Source organism: Ictidomys tridecemlineatus, chromosome 7 (assembly GCF_052094955.1).
Source record: "Ictidomys tridecemlineatus isolate mIctTri1 chromosome 7, mIctTri1.hap1, whole genome shotgun sequence".
NCBI classification, from domain to species: domain Eukaryota; kingdom Metazoa; phylum Chordata; class Mammalia; order Rodentia; family Sciuridae; genus Ictidomys; species Ictidomys tridecemlineatus.
In genome coordinates, this window is record NC_135483.1 from 47,673,444 (window position 1) to 47,685,611 (window position 12,168).

The 12,168-nt window shown below is 35.8% G+C and overlaps 1 protein-coding gene across 2 annotated transcripts in view; it reads right to left on the bottom strand.

Annotated features, from left to right (window-relative positions):
• Positions 1 to 1,115: 1,115 nt before the first annotated feature.
• The window catches only part of Ca13 (carbonic anhydrase 13), a 29,343-nt gene continuing 18,290 nt past the window's right edge, over positions 1,116 to 12,168 (bottom strand). For both annotated transcript variants that reach the window (XM_078016956.1, XM_005328625.5), the window contains one exon: positions 1,116 to 3,260. In XM_078016956.1, coding sequence (XP_077873082.1) covers positions 3,200 to 3,260 — 61 coding nt within the window. In that variant the 3' untranslated portion in view covers positions 1,116 to 3,199. The remainder of the gene's footprint in view (positions 3,261 to 12,168) is intronic.

Genomic DNA, 12,168 nt, shown 5'->3' on the forward strand with positions numbered 1-12,168 from the left:
GACATATAGACATTTTTAAGTACACAGAGGTGTGTGTGTGTGTATGCACTCATTCTTGACATCTGTCCCCTGAGAGGGTCTTGAAGTAGCAACACTTCAATATCACTGAGCTCACCTACTGAGCAGATCATGGTTTTTCCAATACTATTTTCTACTAAAAGAAGCCAGATCTCCTTGAAAAATTACTGATTCTAAATCCTGAGAAGGAAAAGTATAAGATGAACCAGGAGCATCATATAACTGTCAGAAAGTAACAAAATAGAGACTCAGATGGCCAGAGAAGTCAGCTTGAAGATGCTCCAGCTGGGAAGGAAGGAAGGAAGGAAGGAAGGAAGGAAGGAAGGAAGGAAGGAAGGGAGGGAGGGAGGGAGGGAGGGAGGGAGGAAATATAACAATAATGGTAGTAATAAAATAGGTATCTTTAAGTCCATGATGGAAATAAATGAATGCATAGGAGGTTTAATGAAGAACTGGATATATACAGTATTGAAAAAAATCCCTCCTAGACACAAATATTTGTTAACTACAAAAGATAATCACTTTAAAATGAAGAAGGCTAGCAGACAGAGTCATAACCAAGTGACAAAAGTGAATGGTACTCTATAATAGGACAAATCAAAATTGACTACCTGGCAGAATGCAATGGGAACACAGCACCTCTTGTGATATTCCTGCCCACAATACACAGGCTGAATCTAATCTAAGAAAATACTAGGAAGCCCAAATTAAAGGAAATTCTATGAAACAGCTGGCCCATAATCTTCAAAACTGTCAAGATCAAGAAAACCAAGACTGCAGAACAGCTCCTGACTGAAGGAAACACAACAACTAATGAACAAATCATTCTCTAGTGGATTGGGTGGGCAATAATGGAACAATGTGAATCTAATGTTTATTTTAGCTTTATTGTAGATATGTAGGACCAGGACCGTGTCTTTGTTCCAGCTCAAAGGAAATGAATACACACTACAGCACACAAGATAGTGAGAAATCAGGACACAACTTACATTTAAACATTTGAGGGAGGAAATGTGTTTTTGGCACTGTGTTTGCAATGTTCCTAGGCAAAACTATAATTTGATTCTATGTATTGCATATATATAGCTCTCATACAGTTGAAAGTTTTTTCATTTTCTTTATTGCGGTTAAATCCAATTTAAATTATAACACAAAATGCTTAACAAACATCAGATATCTATACTAACATTTAAAATTCTAACTTTTGTAAAGGAAATAAAATAATAATTTTAAAACACACTTAAGCCTTTTGTCCCTAAGAGATACATAAATAAGCAGAAAATCTTCAAGGAGATCAGTACAGTACGGAATTTTTTAGCCTACTAAGGGGCAACCTGTGGCATAGAACTGATGTAATACTGCAGCAGAAAATTACAAAGTGGTAAATTACAAAGTGGTAACTCTCGCACACAGTAATCACAATCCCCATCCTAAACACCATCTAGATACAGCAACTTACATTCTCTAAGAAAACAAGCTTCTTTCCCTCACTAGGATGCTTCACAACATGTCTCCAAACTAAAGAAACGCCTTCCCATCCAACACTGGTACTTTTAAAACCATTAGAACTTCTGGTTATACAAATCAGGTTTAATAAGTTATTCCTTTCAGAAACCATTTTAAAGATATTAAACATATTTTACTTGTTAGATTAATTTATAGTGCATTTGATCTCAAGCAGAGAGATAATCATGAAGATAGTAAAAAAATTTTAAACATTCATTCATTAAATATTTACTGCATATTAATTCACAAAGCCTCAAGCTAGAGACAGTCAGCCTTAATCTTCAGGAGCTCATCTTGTGCACCAGGAGATATCACTGGAACACAATTTACTGATACCCATTTGTTCTATTAAGGAGAATATAACAATAATTTGAATTAATAAAATCCACATTCACAGAAAGAGAGAGTCCAAAAACAAATCACCAAGTCAAAGACATCCAGGTAAACTTCTCTCAGAAGATAACTACTTGAACTACTACTGTTCAAGTCTTAAATGTGGCTATTAAGTTAATGCTTGGTGTCACTCCATAACAGAAAGGGCAAAAGGAACTCTTCTCTCATTCTCCCCAACAAAAGCAACCAAAATAAACAAGAAATAGGAGGTAAAAATTAACATCAAGTGCCATCTTACAAAATTACTTAATAGGCTAAGGGGTGTGTATAAACGAGGAAATGGGTTTTGCCATGGAAATGGGCTGAAGGTTTTATGGACCAATGGGGTATTTATATGAGATGCAAGTAATTTTTTCACTAATTGACACTAAAAATGACCCATAAAGGATTGCTCTATCATCAAAACAGGGCAAAGCAGGTAACCTGTTTATCATGCTCGTGAGCAGCTCTGCCTGTACTGCTATTGTGTAATCTGTTCATTTCAAACCACAGTAAGGCCAGAAACTGGCAGACACTTCATCTTCTCAATTTTAGCTGACTCATTATTAACATTACCAAATGATGATATATGCATAATTGATTAAAGTGTAAATAGCTATTTTATATCCTAGGGAATCCCTTACCAAGTTATTTTTTGCTCTGAGAAGTAAACACATTGAGTACAAAAGTAGACAAATTGAGTAGCTATATCTCACCCCCAGAACCCTCATATCTTAAAAGTATCAGACTCGATTCAGCAACACAACCATAGCAAATATTCACTTTAAAAGGAAATACCGACTTTTGATAAACACACTATCAAAACATTAAGAATTACTTGTTTAGAAAAAGACATCACAATCCTATCATTCTGGAAGTGATAGAAGTTTGTCATTAAACTTCACAGAGAGACATGCTGAAATGAGTCAGTCTCCGGCAAGGTAGGATCTTCAGTACATTCTGACGTTTGTGAGGCCAGCCGTGTTTTTGTTTTGTACTTCAGGGGTTTTAACAACATCAGACCAAGTTTACTGCTTGATCCCTGCATGCAAATCCGGAGCAGATGAGCTAAGTCGGTTTAACTAAAGAGATCTGGCTTTCCTCATGGTGTTAACACTGATCATAAAATGGTACTCGCAGATTAAAATTCTAACTTCTTTCAAGTGTTAGTGGGGATTTTTGTGTTTTGTTTTGTTTGCTGTCTCTCTGCAGTCACGTTTAGGGATGTCCACTGGAGACCACTGCTAATAGAAAGAGGCTCTCACTTTGCGGCCCTTCAGCGGCTGGGGTGGACGGTGATTACTCAACAAAAATGCCGCGGCTTCACCCTCTGCTGTACACAGGAGGCTGCGGAATTTAGCCAACTGTTGAAGAAAAGATAAGCATTAATTTCAGCATGGAAAGTCACACCAATGCCAACAAAATGTATAGCCAACTCAAGAACCATAACTTTTCCTTTACCAGGAACCAAAAATATTACAATGAAAATTTGCCAAGTTGTGACATAAATGTTATAAAGAATGTTTCCATCAGATTCTCTTCACTGCAAAAACCTGTGTTCTGAAATTAAGTACACATGAATTCTTTATTTCAAGATAAAAGTAATAGGGCTGGGGTTGTGGCTCAGTGGTAGAACACTTGCCTAGCATGTGTGAGGCACTGGGTTCAATCCTCAGCACCACATAAAGATAAATAAAGGCATTGTGTCTATCTCAATTAAAAAATATTTTTTAAAAGAAAGATCAAAGTAATAAGAGGAAGTGACATTTAAAACGTGGTTTAAAGAATATGCATCTAGAAATGAGTATTTTTCCTTCCTACACACACTCACACACACACACTTTGTTTTATTACAAAATAAGCTCAATTATAATGTCATTTTGAAACCTTATTTTTCCATTTAATATATACCCTAGGCATTTTTGCAAATCAATAAACTTATATGACTATTTGTAACCACTGTAAAGTTCTATTATAAATTTGTTGCTCTGTAGTAAGTATGTTTTGTAGAATTCTAACAATTTTTTGGTGGCTTAATATTATTTATTCAAATTTGGGGCTGGGGCTGTAGCTCAGTGGTGGAGCACTTGCCTAGCACATGTGAGGCACTGGATTTGAGTGTCAGCACCCCATAAAAATAAATAAATAAAATAAAGGTGTTGTCTCTATTTACAACTAAAAAAAAAAGTCTTTTTTTTTTTTAATTTAACACAAGCCTACAGTAGTAAAATAAGGATTGGATAAAATACTTGAATAATTCTAGCTTCTCAAAAAATGTTCATCAAAATTATACTGCCAAACACAAGTTTTTGGTATTTGTTCTATTATTGTTGTTGTTGTTGCTATGTTTTTGTTATGGCTTAGATTTGAGGTGTCCTTCAAAACTCATGACTGAGACAATGTAAGAAGGTTTAGAGGGGAACTAATTGGGTCAGAGCACCTTAACCTAATCAGTAAATTAATCCCCTGATCAGGATTAACTGAGTGGTTAACTGAGTGGTAACTGTAGGCAAGTAGGGTGTGGCTGGAGGAGTGGGTCATTGGGAGTGTGCCTTTGGGGTATATATTTTGTCGTGGTGAGGAGAGTTTTCTCTCTCTGTTTCCTGATCATCATGTCTTGAGTTGCTTTCCTCCACCACACTCCTCCACCATGATGTTCTGCCTCACCGTAAACCTCAAGGAATGGGGCCTGCTATCTATGGACTGAGACCTCTGAAACCGTGAGCCCCAAAATAAACTTTTTCTCCTCTAAAATTGTTCCTGTCAGGTCTTTTGGTCACAAGAGCAAAAAAGCTGACTAAAACAGTTTTGATGAGGACGACTTAGTAAACTATTAGGAATGAGAGCCTCCATTCTCTAAACTTCTTTAGTTATCTACTCTCAGAATCAAGAAAATTTGGACGAAGACACATCAACTGGGTTTCCATCATCTTCATTCACCTGAGGCCTAAAATATTTCACATATAGTATTAACCTGATGGGAGGCAGAAGGAAAGGGCCATTCGTAATAAACAATAATAGTTTATAACCACTCTCTATGGAGCACAGGATCATCCATCGTATGCAAACAACTCTGGATTTTCACAAGTGATATCCTGAGTCTCAAAAAGCCCAGAGATGGGAAGGATGAAACGCATAGCTACAGCTTACTATTACTCATAATTTCATTAGACCAGGTCATTACAGCTAAAACTAGATGGAACTTAAGAGAATGTCTGGCGAGGTCAAGTAGCAGAGACCAATGAGGATCTCATTCCTGGGAAGACACCCAGCCTTCTGCAGATCATGAGAATCAGGTCCATGTGGAGGGGCCATTCCAAGTGGCTGTGGAAACATGCAGAGTCCCACCTCAGGGTGCTGGTGCAGGAGCCTCACATAGCACAACCTGCCTCCCAGGTGATATTACTGATTCCTCTGAATACCTTGGCTCTATTTAAACACACAGGCCATTCAACTCCTCTGGCTCCCTACCTCTGCACCACTTCAGCCTCATTAGTTCAGAACTGACTCTTACTCTAGATCTTTCTCTGACCAACCTGCTCACTTTGGCAGAAGTCCCCGAACCTGTCCTGATGTCTTATAAAATCTCTTCCTTGTTGGACTCTCCCAATCTCTTGATCAGCAGGATAGGACCTGTACCTGCCAACCCCTGCTCACATTTGCTTCTTTTGGGTCCTGTGTCCTCCCCTGGTTGGCCTTTACCAGTCTCATCCTCTTATGTAGCCACAGGCTCATTCAGGCAGAAAACCTGCTCTGCTGTCACTAAGGCTGACTCAGCATCTACACGTTCCTGGCAAGGAGTGTCACTAATTCCTCCTTGAGGCTGAGGTAGGTGTGACCTGTTTTGTTGGTTTACTTGGCTCTAAAACTAAAATTCCAGTTTTCTTATGTAGCAATCCCAGTAAGATGAAATACTCTTTTTCAAAGGTTCTGTAAATAATTCTATTTCATATGCATGCTCAGCCACGCGTAACAGAACACCCGTTGCCTGCCAAAGTGGAGTAACAATGAAAATAAGCTCTCCTATGGAACATGGTGATCTGGGCACAGCTTTGCATTACATTAAACTCATTAAATCTCCAAAACAACCCTATCAATAATCTACTATTATCCTGTTTTATAGACAAGGAGCTTGAGAGCATTACAATAAATCATCTGGCAAATAAACCATGAAATGACCATAGAAGTAGATTTCATTTTTAACTATTTTTCCCATTTCCCCCTAATATCTTCTTATTTACTCTGTATTGTGGAAACAAGCATATACAAAGGCAGAAAAAAATAGCAAATAAACTGCCAAAAATCTATCACCCAGCTTCAACTATCAACACACACCCAATTTTTCTATCCATGTTCCCACCCATTCTCTCTCCATGCCCTACTCTGCCCAAACTGGACTCCTTTGAAGTAAACTCCAAACATCACATCATTTCAGTATAAACATATCAAAATACACCCCTCAAGTATGTGACATTTCTAGCATTTTAATAGGTGCTATCAGCATGGTTTCTGAGCCTTGGACCACCCACTTTCTTTTTTTTTTTTTAATAGAGAGTGTGATAGAGAGAGTGAGAGAGAGAGAATTTTTTTAATATTTATTTTTTTTTAGTTTTCGGCGGGCACAACATCTTTGTTTTTACGTGGTGCTGAGGATCGAACCCGGGCTGCAGGCATGCCAGGTGAGCGTACTACCGCTTGAGCCACATTCCCAGCCCTGGACCACCCACTTTCAATCAATTTTTCTAGATCTACCTGGCACTTTCACATGCAGATATCGCTCTAAGCCAGTTTGTGAAGGATGATCCCAGACATCTAAATGAACAGACTTGGGGATGATTACTAAGAATTCAGATTCCTGTTTCTTACTCCCGACCTCCAAATTAGAATTTCTAATAAGGCCCAAGTTCCACATTTTGCTCAGCTGCCCTAAGTGGATCTTGGATACACTAAACTTTGAGCATCACAGGTACAAAACTGCCAACATATTTTCTGCTCTTCCCCTTCTTGACCTTATTTTTTTATTTCCTTCTTGAAATTCCCTCCTTTCCTTGATTACCTGCAACCAGTTCTCATCTTTTAATCTTTTAACCATCTCAATATCACTTTGCCATGAAATTTTTCCTGATTTTTCCACTGGAAAATAGTCTCTAATCTTCTAAACTTCCATTATTTTTTGTGTTGGTCTTATGGCACCAAGCATAGCCCACTGTGTTATGGTTTTTGTGTATCTATATTATGCTCTCTATTGAATTTCAAATTCCCTAGGGCAAAGGCCACTTTTTATACATCTTTTTATCTCTTGTATCATTCCTTGCAAAGATCTGGCAACTAGTGAACAATTTTACCATTCACTTGTACGGTCCTCCACAATTTTGAACTTTAATTTCAAGCTGATGTTATACTGTTTTATACATGAGCTCAAAATTAATGTCAAAGTGACTGAATTATTTTCTCATCTTCCATGTAGTATAGCAATGCAGAAGTAAAGGAAAATATTCCTAAATCATTGATTATCATTAGTTGTAAAACACAAATTTTACTATTTAAAAAGCACATTTGGGTTTTGCTTCTAGCTATTCAGACTGAGATCTTGCACACAGTATCCTTAATAGAAAACAACTATAAACTAAGACATAATGCAAAAAGCATTAACTGCAGGTACTGCACAGTGAACAGGGATTTGAATGGCTTAAAGGTGGAAGAGGAGAGCTCTGCAGGTAAATTCTGGTCTCTCCAGCTTTTAGCCTGGAGCTGAGTTCAGTCTGCCAAGTACACACAGCCACAGTGGGGAACACCTCTCTTGCAAGGAGAGATCCAGAGAGAGGATCCTTGAACTCTCTAACCACATATCTGACTGATCCAGGATACATGTATACACTGAACAGATTCTAAGCAGACCAGCTGAACTGAGACCAGAGCTACAATGCAAGAAAAAGATTTGTACTTCTAGTTCAGCCAACAAAACTGTCTGCTGAAACAACAGAAGCAACACTTATCAGAGAAAAATAACCAAATCCAGAACCTTTACAATTTAATGTTCATATCATCTAGAATCCATAAAAAATTACTCAGCATATAAAGAATTAAGAAAATGGAAAAAAAAACTCAATGAAATAAAAATCAACAAAATCCAACTCAAGATTAACCCAATGTTGGAACTGAAGGACTTTAAAGTGGCTATTATAACTACCTGAGGGTTAGATCAAGTTAAAGCATCTTTTTAATTCATGAGAAATCTCAGCAGGGTAATAAGAAGTCTTAGTAAAGAAATAAAAACAATCAAAGAGAACCAAGTAGAAATTTATTTTATTTTTAAGATAGTCTCACTATGTTGCCTAGCATCAAGCTCGTGGGCTCCACTGATCCTCCCACTGAGTCTCCCAGGTGCTAAGACTATAGGCACATGCCGTCATGCCTGACCAAATAGAACTTTTAGAACTAAAAGATAACAGCTGGAGGGACTTAACAGCCAAATTGACATGACAGAGAAATAAAAAGCAAATGAACTTGAATATACATCAATAGAAAATATCTATGATGAAAAGCAGAGATTTTTAGAATTTTTTTTGAAAAACAATGTCTCAGGAACCTGCTAGATGATATTAAAAGGTCTAATATTTGTGTAATTAGAGTATCAGAAAGAAAGAACAAATGGGGATATCATACACAAAAACAAACTCAAAAACAACCAAAAAGGGCGGGGGGAATCAAAGGAAAATGTAAGAGCTAAAACTACTACTTAAACCAGTAGAAAAAAAAACTGTAGCTTATTGTTAAATAAAGATTCTTAAATAGTAAAAAAAAAAAAAAAAGTGCAAATTTCAAAAGATAGATTGATAAAATATACATAATCAAGATTAAGAACTTTTGCTCTTCAAAAGACATTATTAACAGAAACAAAAGGCAGGCAGCCACACACTGGGAGAAAAGTTAAGCAAAACATGCATTTAAGTAAGAATATACCACAGAGAATCCTGCATATATATAATTATAATGAACTAAATGAAATAATAATAATACAAGAGATATCAGTGGAGTAGAGCAAGTAGATCAGGTACAGAGAAGAGGGGAAGAAAAGGAAGGTTCTAGGGAATAAAATTGATCACATTATGCTATGTGTGTGTATAAACACAGCATAATGAATCCCACTATTATGTATCATTATAATGCACCAATTTAAAAACATGCATTTGAGAAAGAATTTTTATCTAAACTATATTTTAAAAAACTTTCACAACTCTATAGTGAGAAGATGAACAACCCAATTTAAAAATATGCAAAGAATCTGAACTAATATTTCACAAAAGAAAACACATGCATGGTCATGAAAAAATCACTAGACATTTATGGTCACATATACCCACTAGAATAGGTCATTTAGAAAAACTGACAATACCAAAAGCTAACAGAGATATGGAGCAACTAGAAATCTTGTAAATTGCTGATGGGAATGCAAGGTGGCACACCACTTAGGAAGCAAGATGACAGTACAATCAAACATGCATGACCTAACGACTCTAGTCCTAGGTACTGACCCAAGCCATAGAAAAAGTGTCCACACAAGTGTGTATGTGAATTGCTCTTAATATCAAAATATTACTCACATAATAGCCATAAACTAGAAACAACTTAAACATCTCAATTACTGAATAGATTTTTTAATGTGGTATAACCATACCACGGAATAAAAATAAAAGAAATGGCTGGACACAGTGGTGCATGCCTATAATCCCAGCTGCTTAGGAGGCTGAGACAGGAGGATCATAAGTTCAAAGCCAGCCTCAGCAAAAATCAAGGTGCTAAGCAACTCATTGTTTCTTAGATTCTGTCTCTAAATATACAAAATAGGGCTGGGGATGTATCTCAGTTGTCAAGTGCCCCTGAGTTTGATCCCTAGTACCAAATAAATAAATAAATAAAAGAAATGGGTGAAACTTAAATATTATGCTAAGTAAAAGAAATCAAACACAAAAATCTATTTGCTATATGATTCATTTAAACAAAATTCTAGAAAATGCAAAAATTCTAGTGATAACATGCCAGTGGTTGCTTGGGGCTATGAAAGCAAGACAGCTATTCTCTCTTGATCGTGGTAGTTGTTGCATGGTTGCATGCAATCACCAAAATCAGCAACCATACACTTAAAAAATTTGTGAGTTCCTTAATGTACAGATAATGTCATAATTTAAAAAATGATTTTTTAAAGGAGTATTCTGCACACTGAATTTGAGCAGCTGAGTATATCAATTCAGATGATTTAGGTGAACTCAAAGAGATTTGGCAATAAAAGTCAGCCTTCCAAAGAAAATGACAGATCTGTTATTAAAAGTATTAGAAAACGGTATATCTGCTCACTGGCATGGCAGTTAAATCAAGAGTTTAGTGCTCACTGGGTGACTCTGAGGAAGAAAAATTGATTGGAATCAAGAAAAAGAAAATAAAAAATATCTTATTTTCCCTTTAGGTCAAACAGTGACTTGCTAAGAAATAGCATTAGAAAATCCTAGGGAAAAAAAAATTTGGTATCAACTTAAGAGGATTTATTCTTCACAGCTAGTGACATTGCATGACAGAATTGGAAAATGAATAAAGGCAATATTTCCCAGTGACTTTAAAAAGAAAAAGCTGCCAAAATTGAGATTAAAAATTATCTTTTGGAAATTGATAACTCAGTGATATAAGATTTTTCAACTTAATTTATATAAAAGAGCTAAAAAGAAAAAACTAAATAATTTTACCAAACTGCATGTTTTCCATTTTTAAAATAAATTGTTTCAGGACAATCTTACATTTATAAAAATTACTGCAAGCTATTACTAATATTTCTGACGTACCTCACACTGAATTTCCCCTATTATTCACATTTTATATTAGTACCACACTAATAGTGTGGTACTTTCTCCATAATTAATGAGCAATATTAAATATATGTTATCTAATGGCCTTCCCTTACTCAGGTGTTCTTTGTTTTGATCTAATGCCTTTCTGTTTCAGAATCCTATGTAGGAAACATTATATTCAGTCACCCCCTCTCTGAAGGCATCCCTTGATTGTGAGTTGCTGAGACTTATCTTGCTTTTGATGACCTTGAAGAGTCCTAATTAAATATTTATAGAATTTTCCTCGGTTGAGCTTTGTTTAATGCTTTTTTTCTCATATTTAGAACTGGATTGGATGTTTTAAATATCTTTAGCTTCATTCTTTAGCTCTTAAAACCATCATAATATTATCAATATAATAACTGGAATTATAGCCAAACAATTTTGCATTCTGGTTAAAAATCAAAACTCATGAAAGTGCTCCTGCTATAATCAATGTAAGTTAATTTTTCAAAGTGTACTACCCATTACACTAGAGCTCTAAAATGAAGCTATTTTTATTATACTCTCTTGCATAAAAACCACATCAATAATATTAATTCAATAAGCCTCAAATGAGACAGTCATGAATCCATAGCCATGTGGTTATAATTTTTAAACTTGCAGGGAGTTGTTTTTACTAAGTTTAAGTTTATTCTTTCTAAGGAATTATATATTATGATATATTCTCTTAGAAATCACTAGTGTGTTGAAAAAATAAAAGCAAGAAACAACAACAAAATAAGTATTTTCCAAGTGTTTTTAAGAAATAGAGACAGCCTTGAAATATAAAGGAAAATATGAGCCTCTTTGTTTTCGATAACTTGATGTTATAATTAACTCTTATTCTTAAATTGTTTAAATTTAATAAAGGAATGTGAAAGTAAGCAGTTTAGCATGTCAAGGAGAGAAACAAACCCCTTTAATGAGGCCCTAAATCAGCAGCAGGTCACTTTTCTCATGATACAATGATGAAAAAATTTCACAGGAATTTTCATATCAGTCAAGGTCTGGATTCTATCCAGACTGCAATAAAATATTTTAACATGTATACACCAAGGTACTATTTGTCTGTAATCCTAAAGAAGAGGTCAATGAGGAAGAATACCCAACAGGAAGTTAGATGTGTTCCCAAGAGGAAATGCTGCTTAAAAAGAACTTGGTGAAGGTGAACCAGTCCTAGTCTGATGGGGGTGGCTGTGGGAATAAACAGCTAGGTAGGAGAGCAATTGGGAACAGGAAGAAGTATTTAATTAGCTGCAAAAATAAAATAAATTATGTTCCTACTAAGATACTGTAGAACCTAATTCAAAAAAAGACAACAAAACTAAAAACCCACTAAAGAGACCACATCCCAGAATATACGTCAGTCAACTGTTAAAGTTTAAGTGGTTTCTGGGCACTAATGACATCC